The sequence below is a fragment of the Agelaius phoeniceus genome, assembly GCF_051311805.1.
Source record: "Agelaius phoeniceus isolate bAgePho1 chromosome W unlocalized genomic scaffold, bAgePho1.hap1 SUPER_W_unloc_2, whole genome shotgun sequence".
Lineage (NCBI taxonomy): Eukaryota > Metazoa > Chordata > Aves > Passeriformes > Icteridae > Agelaius > Agelaius phoeniceus.
In genome coordinates, this window is record NW_027509867.1 from 4,923,259 (window position 1) to 4,942,452 (window position 19,194).

General features: G+C 53.7%; 2 protein-coding genes across 2 annotated transcripts in view; both read left to right on the top strand.

Annotated features, from left to right (window-relative positions):
- The window catches only part of LOC143692675 (uncharacterized), a 169,624-nt gene that overhangs the window by 64,131 nt on the left and 86,299 nt on the right, over positions 1 to 19,194 (top strand). The window contains exon 2 of the mRNA XM_077172922.1: positions 9,720 to 10,733. Within this exon, the coding sequence (XP_077029037.1) occupies positions 9,720 to 10,733 (1,014 nt within the window). The remainder of the gene's footprint in view (positions 1 to 9,719; positions 10,734 to 19,194) is intronic.
- LOC143692581 (olfactory receptor 14I1-like) lies at positions 16,985 to 17,917 on the top strand. The gene has a single exon (XM_077172830.1). The coding sequence runs from the start codon at positions 16,985 to 16,987 to the stop codon at positions 17,915 to 17,917; it is 933 nt and encodes a 310-aa protein (XP_077028945.1).

Sequence of the window (19,194 nt, forward strand, 5' to 3'; positions counted from 1 at the left end):
CACTTCTCAGCCCCTTCCCAGCCCTGACTGATTGAAGCTCTCTGTGCCTCTGTGCTGTGCCCGGGCTGGCTGCAGGCAGTGCCCCAGCCCTGCTGGGCTGGCACAAGAGCTGCTCCTCCAGAGAAATGTGCTTTTGAAGCTCTTCTTGGTGACCAGGAGCTGCCTCTGTGCCAGGAGCCCAGCCCAGCTCAGCAGCACAGACACAGCACAAGGACTTTAATCAGCCTCTGGGGCTTTGTGCTCAGGCCCTGAACATCAGTCCCTGAGAGGGAGCTGAAGAAACCTCTCCAGAACTCCAAGGCAGAATCCAACTCCAAACTTTCTTGGACTTTTAATGGGTCCCAGAGAGGGAAACGACTGAGCAAGTGTCCCCAGGCCCCAGGCAGAGCAGAGAACTGCAGGCAGTGATGACAGGTGGGGACAAAGAGAAGCCAAGTCTTGGTGCCCTGGGGCACAGCAGGGTCTGTGCCAGCAAGGGCTGGGAGGAGACACCTTGTGCTGAGGCCCTGGGGCCTCCTGGCACAGCCCCAGCCCGGCTGGGCACTGTCAGCCCCTTGTGCTGCCCTCAGCATCCCCCCCTAGCCCACATCCCAGTGGCCTCAAGGATCTGCTGCAAGGAGTCCCTGGGGAGCCTTGCTCAGCAATGGCCCTGGGGGCTCCTTCATGCTCCCTGCAGGGACTGCAGGTTTTTCAAAGGACTTTGGGTTTGGCTTTTGCCTTGCAGTCTCTGAGAGGTTTGTGCAATCCTGGCCTCCAATTATCTGCTGTAATTAGTCCCTGGAGAGGCTTTGTCAGTAACAACACTCAGTGGGGCTCATTAATGCTTTAAGGTACTCCAGTTATTTGAAGGTACTTGGTGTTTCCCTTTTGATACAGACTCTGTGAGAGGTTTGTGCAATCATGGCCCCAATTATCTGCTTTAATGAGTCCCTGGAGAGCTTTGTACTGACACTCAGTGGGGCTCAGTAATGCTTTGAGCTTCTCACATTTTTTAAGGTAGTTTGGAATTTCCTTTCCACACTGAGACTCTGAGATGTTTTTGGTCAATCCTGGCCTCCAATTGTCACCTCCAAGGAGTCCATGATGAGCCTGTGTTGGGGATGGACCTCAGTGGGACCCATTCATGCTTTGAGACACTTTGGGGTTTTCTTCTGACTTTGACTCCTGGAAAGGTTTGTGCAATCTCCTCTCAGGCCCTGAGGTTCCAGGGCTCAGCTCCAAATGCACCACAGGGCTCATCAGGATGCAGCAAGTCCTGACAAACCATGGCTCTGCCTTGATTTCCCTCTGCTCTAATGCAGTTTTTCAGGAATGTATCTGGAGTGATTTTTGGTTTGCTAATTTGAGATTTCTCAGCCAATGCATCTATTAGTGCAGTGGGATCAGTGTTGGCTAATTACCATTGCACTCACTGGAATATATTTACTCATTTCTTGCTCTGAGATAGGATTAGGAGAAAGGCAAAGTAGTCTCAAAATTTTAAAAGAGTATATGGAAAAGTTTATTACCAGTAAATAGAAGAAAGATTAATAAGAATCTGAACACTTCTCCTCTCCCTACAACCTTTTCTTTCTTACTGACAATGCAAGGAGACAAAACCTGAAAGTTTCAGTCAGTTTATACCATCTAGAACAGTCTTTCTTCAGTTCACTTAGGGAGAGGAGTCTCTCTTTCATGCTATGGGGACTTCTCCATAAGAAAAAAGTTCTCTTGTGGCTCTCAATTCCCACAAATAGCAGCTGCCCAGAAAATCTGCAATTGTGATGTTCCTCCCATTTTTTCATAGCTTTTCCCACAGATGTTTTTATGGGCCATGTCAACTTATGGGGTATGAGTTTAAAGATGAGCTGTTGAAGAGCAAAGATTCTCTTCATCTATTTATGAAATCATCTTCATCTCTGACAACAGAGATCTTCTTCTTCTCTCCATGAGGGCGCAGGATCTCATTACTCTTCTCTCTTTCTCTGTTTAAAATTCTCATGGGATCACAGCTACTTCAACATTTGCCTACTTTAGCATGGAGGTTTTTGCTGAACAGGTCATCTCCCCATATTTTCAATTAGTTATAGGGAAAAAGAGAGTCTGACATATTAATTACATCCTTCCCCATAGCTTTACAAGAGGATTTCAGCCCCAAGATCAAGGCATCTCCTCATCCCTCCCATCTGGGACTCAACTTCCTATTCAGTGACCTGGGTGTCTTCATGTTGCTCCTCTGTGTGCCTGCACTCTGTCCTTTTCTCTCACTGGAGGGAGGATGGAAGCACTGAAAGAGTTCATATCTCACCCGGGGCCTGCAGATGGTTCCGTGCCCCCGGCCGGGCTCGGTGCTTGCGGCCGGAGCTGTTTTACGATGGAGGTTTCTGCAGCGGCTGCGCTGGGGCTGTGTCAGGATGGGCCGCGCTGGGGCAGGGCCAGGATCTCAGCAGCCAGGCCAGAGCACAGCAGCAGCACGGCCGGGGGCCGATGGCTTCTCCTGCCCCTGCCCGGGGCTTGCGGCTGAAGCCCAAGGGTGGCAGAATCTTGGCCGAGCTGGCCCGGCCCGGGGCTGCTCCTGGGGCCCGGTGGATCCTGGCTGGGCCCGGGCTGGCGGCGGGGCAGGGCTCAGCAGGGCCCAGATGTTCCCAACTGCAGCCATGGCCCGGCCCGGCCTCGGCCCCGTGGCCTCCCCTGCCCTGCCCGGCAGCCGATGGGGCCTGGCGGGGTCCCTGGGAAGGGGCCCGGCCCCACGGCAGGAGCCGCCCGGCCCGGCCTGGCTGAGACGGGGCCGGGTCAGCCTTGTTACCTCTGTGCCAGCCAGAAGGGAAAGAGACCCTCCCAGGCTTTCCCATCTTTAACATGTGTCTTCACAGAGGTGTGTACAGTTTCCTTAGTGATTTAACAGATTGTCAATTCTCAAAGCTGATTACTGATTGTTTTTTTGGTCAGACATGGAGGAAACTGCTAGCAGCTTCTCTTAGAACATCACTTTCGTGATGCAAAACCACAACTGCACAGAGCACAGAGCTCCTTTGTCCATATATAGTGCTCATGTGCCCGAGGTTTCAAAATACCTCCCTGGGAGATCTCTGGGCCCTCTCCAAGGTGTTTTCAAATGAAAACATTCAGCTCAGAGTCTAAGAAAATCACCAGAGGACAGGGCCAGCCTGACCTGTCTCTCCTGGCTACTTTTGTCTGAGATCAGTCCTTGGATAAACAGAATTGAGAGGCCAAATTCTAATTTTGGCCATGGTCCCTGGACCTGAAAGCCGGTTCCTTTCCATAGGAAGGAAGGAACAGAGCCCCAGTGTTTCAGGGGCAGATGAGAAATGGCCACCAGAGGCCAAGGCCAGCCAGAGCAAGCAGGATTTTGTTCTGAGTGATATCCTTGCATATAGGAATTGCTTTAGGGAGAGTTTCAATTTTGGCAATGGGCATCTGAAAAGGGGGGCGGTTCTTTCCCATAGCAAGAAAAGCATGGAGCCTCAGTTTTCCAGGAGCTGATGAGAGGCAGCCCTTGACATTGCAACATCAGCCAGACCTGTCAGGGGACCCCTGGGAGGCCAAGCCAGCCAGGCCTGTTCAATGTTCCCTCAGTTCCATGGGGCCCCACATTGTCCCAATGGTCCCTTGCTTCCCTGAGGCCCTGAGGTGCCATAATGCCCCCTTGGTGACACCAGGCCCTGAAGGGTCCCGATGGTCTCCATGGTTCCATCAGGCCCCACAGAGCCATAATGGTCTCTGGGTTCCATGAAGCCCCGTGGTGTCACCATGGCCCCTTGGTTCCATGGGCTCCAGGGGTGCCACAATGATCCCCTTGGTTCCATGAGGTCCCCACAGTGTCCCAGTGATCTCCATGGGAAGGGACGAATCCAGCCCCAGTGTTGCAGGGGCAGTCACCAGAGGTCCAGGCCACCCAGGCTTGATGGTACTGGCAGATTGTGCCTGGGAGCAACCCTTGGATATCCAGAATTTTGGAGGTGGAATCCAATTTCAGACATGGACACCTGGAGGATAAGGATGCTTGTTTTCCATTGGAAAGAAAGCACGGAACACTGATTACACAGTGACATTTGGGGATCTATGGGGAGTATTGGGGATTGTTCCTGCACCTCGTGACCCAACAGGAGCTTCTCTAATAAATGTTTCCTGAAGCTCCCACTGTGGTCATGACAGGAACCCCTGTGAGTGTCTGGGCCATCCCGACTCTTTGGCAGCCTGGGGACTCCTGGGATGTCACCATGGGATGGCTGTGACTGTCTCTGACCCCAGGGCTCTTTACCATCCCAGAAAGCCCTGGGAGGTCTCCATGGAGCCCCTGTCTCTGCCAGTGACATTCCAGCTCAGAAACAGCCTGGAGACTCTTGGAAAAATCCCATGGAGCCCCTCTGAGGGCCTGTGAAAAATCTGACCCTTAGCAGGCAACCATCACCAGGCCCCTGTTGCTATGGTCAGTTTCCATGGCAACCATCACCAGCCCCCTGCTGCTATGCTCAGTCCCTTGGCAGCTCCATGGAGACCCCATGCCAGGGGTGGTTGCCATGGATACCAGCTCAGGCCTGCAGCCAGAGCCCGTTGCCATGGCAACCATTGGCAGCCCCCCCATCCCCAGGCTGATGGGATCCCAGAAGCACAGAATTGGCTGAGCTGGGAGGGACCCATCAGGATCCTCCAGTCCAACTGCTGGCCCTGCACAGGACACCCCAACAATGCCAGCCTGGGCCTGGCAGCGCTGGCCAAACGCTGCTGCAGCTCAGAGAGCCCTGGAGCTGGGACCCTTCCCTGGGGAGCCTGGCCAGGGCCCCAGCAGCCTCTGGGCAAAAACCTTTTCCTGACATCCAACCTGAGCCTGCCCCGACTCAGCTGCAGCCGCTCCCTCCACTCCTGTCCCTGGGCACCAGAGGGAAGAGGTTCCCACAGCCCCAGCCAGGGATCCGCTCCCAAGGCTGCTGCCATGGCCACCAGGGCTGCCACCAGCTGGGATGCTCGGTTTCCACGGGCCGGGCTTCAGGAATGGGATTCCCCAATTTCCTGCTGCCGCTAAAACCGCACTGCCCTCGCTGCCCTCCCGCCTCCCATGGAAAGCACAAAAGGCAAAGATCCCGGACTGGTTTAAGAACAATTTAATGGGAACAGCAACGGGATAAGGAACAAACAGGAACAAAAACAATATTGATAACAGAAGGGATAAATAAAACTGTTTACAGGGAAAACTACAACACAACTCACAGGGTCTGCCTGGCTACAATATTTCTTGCCTGGAAAGGACACCCTTCTCCTCAGGGAGAGAGAGAGAGTCCCTTTCCTGTCCCTGGCAATGATCTGAGGTGGGACTGAATGTAATGACAGGGCCATGGCCAGACCCTCATGTTCTCCAATCCCACATCAGGTCATTGGCAAAGGGCAGGAAAAGGTACAGGTGTCTTCCCAGCATGGATCACAGGGAACATGGATCACCAGGGCTCTTTCCAATCTGGCTTCTCCCATGGGGGATGAAGCTGGAGTGGTGCATGAAGCTGTTCCTGCAATCGAGGCACTTGCAGGGCTTCATTTACTGGTGGCTCCGTTGGTGTCTTGTCAAATGAGAGCTACTGGTGAAGCTCTTCCCACACTGGGGACACTCGTAGGGCCTCTCCCCAGTGTGGATGCGCTGGTGCCTGATGAGGGTGGAATTGTGCTTGAAGCTCTTCCCGCAGTCAGGGCAGTAGAAGGGCCTCTCATCCGCGTGAATCCGCTCATGCAGGAGGAGCTGAGAGCTGGTGTGAAACCTCTTCCCACACGTGCGGCACTCGTAGGGTCTCTCCCCAGTTTGGATGAGCTGGTGCCTGATGAGGTGGGACTTGCGCTTGAAGCCCTTCCCGCAGTCAGGGCAGTGGAAGGGCCTTTCTTCTGTGTGAATCTGCCGGTGCCTGGCGAGATCAGAGCTGGTGTGAAACCTCTTCTGGCACTCAGGACACTCGTAGGGCCTCTCCCCAGTGTGGATGTGTTGGTGGATGATGAGGGCAGAGCTGCAGCTGAAGCCCTTCCCACACTCCCCACACTCGTAGGGCCATTCCCCGGTGTGGATCATCTGGTGGCTGATCAGGGTGCTGCTCTGCCTGAAGCTCTTCCCACACTCCAAGCACTTGTGGGGCTTTTTCCCATCATGAAGCTGCTCATGGGCCACCAGCTCTGAGCTCTGGCTGAAGCTCTGTCCACCTTCCTGGCTCAGGGTGGGTCTTTCCTCCTCAGAGCACCCTGGGCTGGGTTTGGAGCCCCTTCTCCTGTGGGATCTCTGGGACTTGTCCTCCACGTTGGAATTCTGCACCGTGGAGCCACTCAAAATGGCCTCTTCCATGAGGTTCTGCCACAGGGATTTGTCCTCCCTGGTCTCCATCCTCAGCTCCTTTTCTGGGGGAGGAAGGCCAAGGAGAGGATGGAATTTGCCTCCGTGCCAGAGGGAAGGGGAAGGAGATCCCCCCAGTGCATCCCCAGCAGGACGGGGTTGGCAGCAGGGTTGTCCTGCAGCCGGGGGCTGTGCTGGGCTGGGAGATGGAGCAGGAGAGAGGGGGAAAGGGGCACTGACTTCCTCCTCACCTGCCTGGGGCTCCTGGGGCACCGTCTTCTTCCTCACAGCCTCCTCCTCCATCTGGCCAAGTTTAAGGGATGGAAAATCCTGTTTTGAGAAGAAAACAAGGGATAAGTACATTGAATTTTGTACTTGTTTGAAGGCAAACCTGGGGAGGGTCTAAACCAGGATTACAATTTAATAAGAAAATGAAGATCAAGGCAATGATACAGAAACACTGCCTTAAACTGACAGAGTCAGGATATAACCTGACACCCTGTTGCTGGTCAGGCTGGTGGCTGCTGTCCCATTAAATGGTGGCTGCAGTCCTGTTGGAGTGATGAACGTGATTCTGTCCAAGCAGTGATCCTGTAGAAGCGTCTGGTCTTCCTCTGAAGGTCCAGGGGTGGTTCTGGAGCTCTTGTCCTCTGGGAATCCAGTAGGCAAGCTGCTCCTTGTGTCTCAAGGCTCAGCTTATATGCAGGTAGGAATGCTTGGATCCTCCCCCTGGGCGGAGCATCCCACAATGGGATGATGGAATTTTATCAGTCCTGCAGTGACACTCAATGGCCCATTCCCAGAAGATATCTCCCCTGGAGGGCGTTATCAGGGCTGAGTCATGGAAAAGATCAAGAACACTGCCCCACCTGTTTATAGCAGTTGAAGATGGGGATTGAAAACATGCATTTGGTTCCATCTTACATTGCAGCCTGAAACAGTGGGGGAATCCATGCTCAGGGGGTGAACACCACCCCCCTTACCCAAACTGGCTCAGGTGTAAAACCCCCACCCTGGGAAGGCCACACACACACAGGGGACAATGTCACACTTGCGCTGCCCCAGGGCAAATGGCATCTCTCTAATATTTTCTTAACCAGATTGCAAAATTATTTTGGCACAGTGAGTTCAGGGCACTGTTGTTTGACCCCAGTTGCCTTTGACAACAGCATGGTTCCTTCCTCTGTGGAGGTTGTGGGTCTCTCTGGAGGAACTCTTGGAAACTTGGATGCAGCTTCGTCTGAGCGACCCATGGGAGAACTGATGAGGAAAATGGCTGTTGTGGGACTGGAGTGTAAAGAAATTACTTTGTTGTCCCTACTTGAAAAGTTTGTTAAAATCACTGGAGGAAATGGAGCAAATAATACCAGCAAGACTGACAAGGTTCATTCACCACATGGTGAGGAACACAAGGCTGCTAAAAGTCCCACAAGAAGCCCAGCTCAAGTAGCTAAATTCCCAAATAACTCCTGAATTCCCAGGCTGGGGTTTTTTCCAAATGTGAGAATCATTATTCTCTTCATCCCTGTCACCTTTGTGACAGCTACACAGAGCTTCCACTTCCTTTTAATAATATCTGTATTGGGCCGAATTTGCACTTTTCATTAATTGTAACCTGCCAGCAGCTGAGCTGGAGCTGTGCAGGAACCAAGGAAACTTGGAATTGCCCCAGAATTGCTTCTATTGTCAGCCGGTGCTGCGGCGGCCGTGGGGCAGAGGGGTGGGAAAGGGGGCTCCGGGGTGGCAGTGGAGGAAATGCCGGGCCCGGGGGCTGAGCACAGGGCTGAGCACGCAGAGATGGTTTTGTTCTTGCTGAGCTCGCACTGAGCCAAGGCCTGTCCTGCCCCTCATTCGGCCACGCTGGGGAGGGGCTGAGGGTGTGGGGGAGCTTGGGAGGGGACACAGCCAGGACAGGAGATCCCAGCTGACCCCAGGGATAGCCCAGACCATAGGACATCATGATCAGTGCATGAAGTGTGGGGAACAAGGAGGAAGGGGGCACATTTGCAGTGAAGGGTTTTGTCTCCCCAGGTAACACTTAGGCAGGATTGGGCCCTGTTTCGCCAGTGGGCAGGGCCCGCACCAAAGACACAGACACCAACTTAACTTAAGGAACAGTGTAATTTAGATAATGCAAATTTGCAAAAAATTACAAAAATATTAGGTAGGAAAAGCAAATAATCATTAGTCAATAATTCCAAAAGAGAAGATGTTGAAATGAGTATCACACAACTGTCCATTTCTGGCTGCAGGCTCTGGAGATTCTATCTCTGCCTTCAATCAGGGTTGCATTCCCTAAAGAATCCTGGTACCAAATCCTGCTTTCCAAGGCTGGAACAGTGTCTCAGGTTTAGCTGGGTGTGTATTCAATTACCCTCTGTTAAAGTTGGGGCAATTATCATCTGTTAATTGAGCAGTTTACTTTATCTCTTCTGCAAGGAATCCTCCCTCCAGGGAGATATCTTCTGTTAATGGGCCATTGAGTGTCACTGATAAAAATTCCAACATCCCATTGTGAGAAGCTCTGCCCAGAGGGAGGAGCCAAGCATTCCTACCTGGATATAATCTGAGAATATGAACAACAGAGTCAGCCTTCTCCCACAAAATTCCCAGAAGAGCAGCTTCCAGCTCCACTGGATCCCAGAGGAAGACCAGGCCAATCGACGCCACAACTGGACCTTCCGAGGAAAACTCCACCCTTCTACAGGATCACTGCTCCAACAGAACCACACCTGTCCCTGCAGGAGCACTGCAGCCACCATTTAACAGGAGTGCTACCAACACTCTGACCCACAGGGTGTCAGGTCATATTCTTACTCTGTAAGTAGTTTTTAGTACTACTGCATTTGTATTCTTAATTTTCCTTCTGAAGAACTGTTATTCCTATTCCCATAGACTTTGCTTGACAGCCCCTTGTTTTGAAAATTATAATTCCAAGTGAAGGGATTAACATTTTCCATTTCAAGGGAGTCTCCTGCCTTCCTTAGCAGACACTTGTCTTTTCAAACTGACACAATGCCCTGGGACAGCCAGGCAGGTGAGGAGGAAGTCAGTGCCCCTTTCCCCCTCTTTCCTACTTCATCTCCCAGCCCAGCACAGCCCCCGGCTGCAGGATAACCCTGCTGCCAACCCCGTCCTGCTGGGGATGCACTGGGGGGATCTCCTTCCCCTTCCCTCTGGCACGGAGGCAAATCCCATCCTCTCCTTGTCCTTCCTCCCCCAGGGAAGAAGCTGAGGATGGAGACCAGGGACGGCAAATCCCTGTGGCAGAACCTCATGGAAGAGGCCATTTTGAGTGACTCCAGGGCACAGGAATCCAATGGGGAGGAAAATCCCCAGAGATTCCACAAGAGGAGGGGCTCCAAACCCAGCCCAGGGTGCTCTGAGGAGGAAAGACCCACCCTGAGACAGGAAGGTGGACAGAGCTTCAGCCAGAGCTCAGAGCTGGTGGTCCATGGGCAGCTTCACAATGGGGAGAAGCCCCACAAGTGCTTGGAGTGTGGGAAGAGCTTCAGGCAGAGCAGCACCCTGATCAGCCACCAGATGATCCACACTGGGGAATGGCCCTATGAGTGTGGGGAGTGTGGGAAGGGCTTCAGCTGCAGCTCCCACCTCATCATCCACCAACGCATCCACACTGGGGAGAGGCCCTACGAGTGTCCTGAGTGTCAGAAGAGGTTTCAGACCAGCTCCAGTCTCCTCCAGTACCAGCAGATTCACACGGATGAGAGGCCCTTCCACTGCCCTGACTGTGGGAGGGGCTTCAAGCGCAACTCCACCCTCATCACCCACCAGCGCATCAACGCTGGGGAGAGGGAGAGGCCCTACAAGTGTCCCCAGTGTCAGAAGAGGTTTTACACCAGCTCTGATCTCCTCCTGCATGAGCGGATTCACACGGATGAGAGGCCCTTCCGCTGCCCTGACTGTGGGATGGGCTTCAAGCGCAACTCCCACCTCATCAGGCACCAGCGGATCCACACCAGGGAGAAGCCCTACGAGTGTGGGGAATGTGGAATGAGCTTCAGCCAGAACTCTAACCTGATCTCCCACCACAAGACCCACACCAGGGAACGACCCTATGAATGTGGGGAATGTGGGAAGAGCTTTAGGCTGAAGTCTCTCTTGATCTGCCACCAGAGGATCCACACTGGGGAAAGGCCATACAACTGTGGGGAATGTGGGATGACCTTTAGTAGGAAGCCCCAAATGATCATCCACCAAATGATCCACACAGGGGAGCAGCCCTACCAGTGCCCCGAGTGTGGGAAGAGGTTTCACACCAGCTCTCAGCTCCTCCAGCACCAGCGAATTCACACGGATGAGAGGCCCTTCCTCTGCCCTGACTGCGGGAAGGGCTTCAAGCACAACTCCACCCTCGTCACCCACCAGCGCATCCACACTGGGGAGAGGCCCTACGAGTGTCCCCAGTGTGGGAAGAGCTTCACCAGCAGCTCTCACGTGACCAGACACCAACGGAGGCACCAGTAAATGAAGCCCTGCAAGTGCCTCAACTGCAGGAAGAGCTTCCTGCACTGCTCCAGCTTCATCCCCCATTGGAGACCCCACGTTGGTCAGAGCCCTGGTGATCCATGTTCCCTGTAATCCATGCTGGGAAGACACCTGTACCTTTGGTTGCCCCACCAATGACTTTATGTGGGATTGGAGAACATGAGGGTCTGGCCATGGCCCTGTCATTACATTCACTCCCACCTCAGGTCATTGCCAGGGGCAGGAAAGGGACTCTCTCTCTCTCTCTCTCTCCCTGAGGAAAAGGGTGTCCTTTCCAGACAGGAGGAAATACATTGCCAGGAAGAACTAGTTTTTGATGTTGTAGTTTTCTCTGTAAATTGTTTTACTTATCCCTTCTGTTATCAATATTGTTTCTGTTCCTTTTGCTCCTTATCTCCTTGCTGTTCCCAATAAATTGTTCTTATCCCAGCCCGGGATCTTTGCCTTTTGTGCTTTCCATGGCAGGCGGGAGGGCAGCGAGGGCAGCGCGGTTTTAGTGGGAGCAGGAAATTGGGGAATCCCATTCCTGAAGCCCGGCCCGTGGAAACCGAGCATCCCAGCTGGTGCCAGCCCTGGTGTCCATGGCAACCACCCCTGGCATGGGGTCTCCATCGAGCTGCCAAGGGACTGAGCATAGCAACAGGGGGCTGGTGATGGTTGCTATGGAAACTGCCCATAGCAACAGTGGACTGGTGATGGTTGCCTACTAAGGATCAGATTTGTCACAGGCCCTCAGAAGGGTTCCATGGGGACATTCCAAGAATCTCCAGGATGTTCCAGAGCTGGAATGTCACAGGCAGGGGCAGGGGCTCCATGGAGACCTCCCAGGGCTTTCTGGGGATGGTAAAGAGCCCTGTGGTCAGAGGCAGTCACAGCCATTCCATGGTGACATCCCAGGAGTCCCCAGGCTGCCAAAGAGCCAGGATGTCCCAGACACTCACAGGGGCTCCTGTCATTACCACAGTGGGAGCTTCAGGAAACATTTATTAGAGGAGCTCCTGTTGGGTCACAAGGTCCAGAAATGATCCCCAATGCTCCCCATAGATCCCCAAATGTCACTGTTGAATCAGTGTTCCATGGTTTCTTTCCAATGGAAAACAAGCATCCTTATCCTCCAGGTGTCCATGTCTGAAATTGGGATTCCACCTCCAAAATTCTGTATATCCAAGGGTTGCTCCCAGGCACAATCTGCCAGTACATCAAGCCTGGCTGCCCTTGGCCTCTGGTGGCTGCCCCTGCAACCCTGGGGCTGGGTCCTTCCCTTCCCATGGAGATCACTGGGACACTGTGGAGACCTCATGGAACCAAGGGGATCATTGTGGCACCACTGGAGCCCATGGAACCAAGGGGCCATGGTGACCCAGTGGGGCTTTATGGAACCCAGAGACCATTATGGCTCCGTGGGCCCTGATGGAACCATGGAGACCATTGGGACCCTTCAGGGCCTGGCGTCACCAAGGGGGCATTATGACACCTCAGGGCCTCAGGGAAGCAAGGGACCATTGGGACAATGTGGGGCCCCATGGAACCGAGGGAACATGGAACAGACCTGGCTGGCTTGGCCTCCCAGGGCCCCTGACAGGTCTGGCTGATGTTGCAATGTCAAGGAATGCCTCTCATCAGCTCCTGGAACACTGGGGCTCCGTGCTTTCCTTGCTATAGAAAGGAACCATCCCTTTTTTTAAATGTCCATTGCCAAAATTGGTATTCTCTCTAAAAATTTTCCTATATGCAAGGGTTTCTCTCAGAAAAAAACCTGCCGCTTCTGGCTGGCCTTGTCCTCTGGTGGTCACCTCTCTTCTGCCTGGCAAACACTGGGGCTCTGTTCCTTCCTTCCTACGGAAAAGAACCAACCTTCATGTCCATGGTCCATGGCCAAAATTAGAATTTGGCTTCCCAAATTCCATATATCCAAAGATTGCTCCCAGACAAAAGAAGTAAGGACAGACAGGTCAGGCTGGCCATGTCTTCTGGTGATTTTCTTAGACTCTGAGCTGAATGCTTTCAGTTGAAAAAACCTTGGAAAGGGCCCAGAGATCTCCCAAGAAGGGTTTTTGAGGACTTGGGCACATGACCGATACATATGGACAAAGGAGCTCTGGGCTCTGTGCTGTTGTGGTGATTTTGCATCATGGAAGTGATGTTCTTAGAGAAGCTGTTAGCAGTTTCATCTGTGTCTGACAAAAAAACCAATCAGTAATCAGCTTTGAGAATTGACAATCTGTTAAACCACTAAGGAAACTGTACACGCCTCTGTGAAGGCACATGTTAAAGATGGGAAAGCCTGGGAGGGTCTCTTTCCCTTCTGGCTGGCACAGAGGTAACAAGGCTGACCCAGCCCCATCTCAGCCAGGCCGGGCTGGGCGGCTCCTGCCGTGGGGCCGGGCCCCTTCCCAGGGACCCCGCCAGGCCCCATCGGCTGCCGGGCAGGGCAGGGGAGGCCGCGGGGCCGAGGCCGGGCAGGGCCATGGCTGCAGTTGGGAACATCTGGGCCCTGCTGAGCCCTGCCCCGCCGCCAGCCCGGGCCCAGCCAGGATCCGCCGGGCCCCAGGAGCAGCCCCGGGCCGGGCCGGCTCGGCCAAGATTCTGCCACCCTTGGGCTTCAGCCGCAAGCCCCGGGCAGGGGCAGGAGAAGCCATCGGCCCCCGGCCGTGCTGCTGCTGTGCTCTGGCCTGGCTGCTGAGATCCTGGCCCTGCCCCAGCGCGGCCCATCCTGACACAGCCCCAGCGCAGCCGCTGCAGAAACCTCCATCGTAAAACAGCTCCGGCCGCAAGCACCGAGCCCGGCCGGGGGCACGGAACCATCTGCAGGCCCCGGGTGAGATATGAACTCTTTCAGTGCTTCCATCCTCCCTCCAGTGAGAGAAAAGGACAATTATGAAGTCACCCAGGTCAGTGAAGGGGAAGTTGAGCCCCAGATGCGAGGGATGAGGAGATGCCTTGATCTTGGGGCTGAAATCCTCTTGTAAAGCTATGGAGAAGGATGGAATTAATATATCAGACTCTCTTTTTCCCTATAACTAATTGAAAATATGGGGAGATGACCTGTTCAGCAAAAACCTCCTTGCTAAAGTAAGCAAATGTTGAAGTAGCTGTGATCCCATGAGAAGTTTAAACAGAGAAAGAGAGAAGAGTGTTGAGATCCTGTGGCCTCAGGGAGAGAAGAAGAAGATCTCTGTTGTCAGAGATGAAGATGATTTCATAAATAGATGAAGCGAATCTTTGCTCTTGAACAGCTCATCTTTAAACTCATACCCCATACATTGACATGGCCCATAAAAACAGCTGTGGGTAAAGCTGTGAAAAATGGGAGGGACTTCACAATTGCAGATTTTCTGGGCAGCTGATCTTCGTGGGAATTGAGAGCCACAAGAGAACTTTTTTCTTATGGAGAAGTCCCCATAGCATGAAAGAGAGACTCCTCTCCCTAAGTGAACTGAAAAAAGACTGTTCTAGATGGTATAAACTGACTGAAACTTTCAGGTTTTGTCTCCTTGCATTGTCAGTAAGAAAGAAAAGGTTGTAGGGAGAGGAGAAGTGTTCATATTCTTATTACTCTTTCTTCTATTTACTGGTAATAAACTTTTCTATATACCCTTTTAAAATTTTGAGCCTACTTTGCCTTTCTCCTAATCCTATCTCACAGCAGGAAATGAGTAAATATATTCCAGTGAGTGCAATGGTAATTAGCCAACACTGATCCCACTGCACTAATAGATGCATTGGCTGAGAAATCTCAAATTAGCAAACCAAAAATCACTCCAGATACATTCCTGATAAACTGCATTAGAGCAGAGGGAAATCAAGGCAGAGCCATGGTTTGTCAGGACTTGCTGCATCCTGATGAGCCCTGTGGTGCATTTGGAGCTGAGCCCTGGAACCTCAAGGCCTGAGAGGAGATTGCACAAACCTTTCCAGGAGTCAAAGTCAGAAGAAAACCCCAAAGTGTCTCAAAGCATGAATGGGTCTCAGTGAGGTCCATGCCCAACACAGGCTCCGCATGGATCCCTTGGAGGAAACAATTGGAGGCCAGGATTAGCCAAAAACATCTCAGAGACTCAGAGTGGAAAGGAAATTCCAAACTACCTTAAAAATTTTGAGAAGCTCAAAGCATTACTGAGCCCCACTGAGTGTCAGTACAAAGCTCTCCAGGGGCTCATTAAAGCAGATAATTGGGGCCATGATTGCACAAACCTCTCACAGAGTCTGTATCAAAAGGGAAACACCAAGTACCTTAAAATAACTGAAGTACCTTGAAGCATTAATGAGCCCACTGAATGTTGTTACTGATAACGGCTCTCCAGGGACTCATTAAGCAGATAATTGGAGCCTGTAAATGCACAATCTTTCTCATAGAGTCTGTATCAAAAGGGAAAGGGGAAGTAGCTTAAAAACCTTAAGTACCCTGAAGTATTAATGAGTCCCAATCAATGCCGCAACAGGCAGAGAATCTCCAGGGACTAATTACAGCAGATAATTGGAGGCCATGATTGCACAAACCTCTCAGAGCCTCCAAGGCAAAAGCCAAACCCCAAGTCCTTTGAAAAACCTGCAGTCCCTGCAGGGAGCATGAAGGAGCCCCCAGGGCCATTGCTGAGCAAGGCTCCCCAGGGACTCCTTGCAGCAGATCCTTGAGGCCACTGGGATGTGGGCTAGGGGGGGATGCTGAGGGCAGCACAAGGGGCTGACAGTGCCCAGCCGGGCTGGGGCTGTGCCAGGAGGCCCCAGGGCCTCAGCACAAGGTGTCTCCTCCCAGCCCTTGCTGGCACAGACCCTGCTGTGCCCCAGGGCACCAAGACTTGGCTTCTCTTTGTCCCCACCTGTCATCACTGCCTGCAGTTCTCTGCTCTGCCTGGGGCCTGGGGACACTTGCTCAGTCGTTTCCCTCTCTGGGACCCATTAAAAGTCCAAGAAAGTTTGGAGTTGGATTCTGCCTTGGAGTTCTGCAGAGGTTTCTTCAGCTGCCTCTCAGGGACTGATGTTCAGGGCCTGAGCACAAAGGCCCAGAGGCTGATTAAAGTCCTTGTGCTGTGTCTGTGCTGCTGAGCTGGGCTGGGCTCCTGGCACAGAGGCAGCTCCTGGTCACCAAGAAGAGCTTCAAAAGCACATTTCTCTGGAGGAGCAGCTCTTGTGCCAGCCCAGCAGGGCTGGGGCACTGCCTGCAGCCAGCGCGGGCACAGCCCAGAGGCACAGAGAGCTTCAATCAGTCAGGGCTGGGAAGGGGCTGAGAAGTGCCTGGGGCACAATCACTGCCAGCCCTTGGCACAGGAACCTCTGGCTGCAGGACAATGCAGCTGCAGCTCCTGGAGCCATCTCCTCAAGCTGGAACATCCCAATGCCTGCAGAGCCTGTGAGTACATTCTCTGCTTGTCTCTTGTGCAGAGCAGCCAGGGGTGCCCAGGGCTGTCCTGCAGAGCAGGGTCCTGCAGCCCAGGGCTCTGTGCTGGGGCAGGGACTCTGCTGCCTGCCAGGGACAGCTCTCAGCCAGCCCTGGCAGCTGCTGCCAGCACTGGGGGACAAGATCTGGCTGGGAGGAGACAGCTGGTGAGGCTTGGGAGTGTTCTCCTTGTGTGGGGAGGATGCTGCATTGTTCAGGACTGCTTCCAGCATGGCATTTAACTGCATGGCATTTCCAACTAGATTACACAGGGAGCACAGCAAGGCAGGGACTGGATAAAAGGGCAAATCATGCTTTTTAAATTTATTTTTCTGGGTTGTCTTGATAGGAAAATGCACATGGGTATTTATCTGTCAGTTAATGTTTTAGAAAACAATCCTCTCAGATGTTTATAAACCAGGCAGTGAAAGAAATCACCACAGGGCCCCTCACAGGCAGCATCAGTGTTGCTTTTCCAGCCTCCTCAGGGTTGCTCTGACGTTGCCATCAGAGCCTGCAGAGCCAGAGCTGCCCCTGGACAGTGCCTGAGCTGGGAGGGCTCTGCAGGGCAGAGCTGAGCCCCCAGGGCTGGGCTGGGCTCTGGCAGCACTGGCAGGGCCCAGCCCTGGGCACAGGGAAGCAGCTGCTGGCAGGGACAGCTCCAGGCAGCAGAGCCCTGGGCAGGCAGTGGGGGGAAAGTGCCCCCAGGCTGTGCTGGGATGTTTTAAGTCCTCTCCAAACCCAACTATTCCATGATTACTTTTTCTACAGGTCCCCTTGCCAAGACAGAAGAAATGTCCAACAGCAGCTCCATCAGTCACTTCCTCCTGCTGGCATTGGCAGACACACGGCAGCTGCAGCTCCTGCACTTCTGCCTCTTGCTGGGCATCTCCCTGGCTGCCCTCCTGGGCAACGGCCTCATCATCAGCGCCGTAGCCTGCGGCCACCACCTGCACACGCCCATGTTCTTCTTCCTGCTCAACCTGGCCCTCGCTGACCTGGGCTCCATCTGCACCACTGTCCCCAAAGCCATGCACAATTCCCTCTGGGACACCAGGGACATCTCCTACTCTGGATGCGCTGCACAGCTCTTTTTCTTTCTGTTCTTCATCTCAGCAGAGTTTTATTTGCTGACCATCATGTGCTATGACCGCTACGTGTCCATCTGCAAACCCCTGCACTATGGGACCCTCCTGGGCAGCAGAGCTTGTGCCCACATGGCAGCAGCTGCCTGGGCCAGTGCCTTTCTCTATTCACTGCTGCACACGGCCAATACATTTTCCCTGCCCCTGTGCCATGGTAATGCTCTGGGCCAGTTCTTCCGTGAAATCCCAGAGATCCTCCAGCTCTCCTGCTCAAATTCCTCCCTCAGAGAACATGGGCTAATTGCACTTAGTGCCTGCTTGTTATTTGGTTGTTTTTTGTTCATTGTTTTCTCCTATGTGCAGATCTTCAGGGCTGTGCTGAGGATCCCCTCTGAGCAGGGACAGCACAAAGCCTTTTCCACCTGCCTCCCTCACCTGGCTGTGGTCTCCCTGTTCCTCATCACTGGCTCAATTTCCCATCTAAAGCCCCCCTCCATCTCTTCCCCATCCCTGAATGTGGCCCTGTCAGTTCTGTACTCAGTGGTGCCTCCAGCCCTGAACCCCCTCATCTACAGCCTGAGGAACCAGGAGCTCAAGTCTGCAGTGTGGACACTGATGACTGGATGCTTTCAGAAACATTAAACTGCTGACCAATTTCAGCCAATCACTTGTAATAAAAGTCATCTTTGACAGTTCCTTTGGGATTGGTTGTGAGTTTCTTTCCCTTTATTTTGCTTTTTTTAATCTTGACTACAAATAAATGTCATTGTTTGTGCCAATTCTCATTTTGTTTCTCTCCACATTCCCTGGGGCCACACACTCTGTCAATGAGGGGCTGCGCTCTCGGTGGCTTTAAAGGAACTAAAGGATGTCCCAGCAGAGTTTTCTGCAGAGATGCCCTTTTGTTGTCTTCTCTGGAGCTGCAGCAGCAATGTCTGTGTGCAGAGCTGGGGCAGATCAGGGCTGGCCCAGCAGCTGTGCCCAGCAGCAGCAGCAGCAGCAGCACTTGGTGTTGCCAGTGCTGCTGCCGTGGCCCTGCCCCGCTGCCCTGGTGGCCCTGGTGTTGCTGCAGGGCCTGAGTGCTCTCGGGGCCGGGCACAGCCCTGGGGGTGGCAGTGCCAGGGCTGCAGCAGGGACAGGCCATGGGCACTGCTGGGGCAGCGCTGACGCCTCAGGCCAGGCCCTGGGGGCTCCAGGCTCCTTGCCCAGGCTCTCTCAAGAACACGGCCAGGCCAATGCTCAGCACAGAAACCCCCGTCAGCAGCCCCAGGCTGGCCGTGGGCAGGCTGGGGGCAAACAGCATGGCTGGGGCTCTGCAAGGGCCCTGGGCCAGACGGGAAGGAGCAGCAGAGCAGGGGCTGATCCATGCCCAGTGCGCTGCACAGCCCAGGGCAGCATCCCAGAGTGTCCTCATGCAGCTGCCAACAACATCCCCCCTCTGCAGCCCTGGCCTCTCCCCCAGCTCACACAGGTGCCCCATCCTTGCAGGCACAGACACGGCAGCACTGCCTCAGCAGCCCCTGTTTGCATTGCACACAGCAGGGCCAGCACCCCCATGCTGTTGCTGTGGGGACATGAACCTGAGGGAGCACAAATGCCATCAGCCCCTGGGGCCAGCAAGGCCTGGGGGACACCAGGGAAACCACTCAGCTTTGTCCTGGCCTCTGCACTCAGCCAGAAAGTTTGTTCCCATCAGCTGGGAGTTTCCTGTGCCACTGCAGACGCTGTTGCTCAGAGCCAGGGCTGCCTGGCAGCCACCCCCAAACTGCCCTGAGCATTTCCTTTGCTTCTTTGCCTTCTTTACTCTTGCTGCTACAGATTTCTTCCTCTTGCCCAACCCTGCTCCCTCCCCTGCAAACAGCCCATCCCTGTTTGCCCTTTCCTCTCTGGCCCCACTCCCCATTGCAGTTCCTGACTTG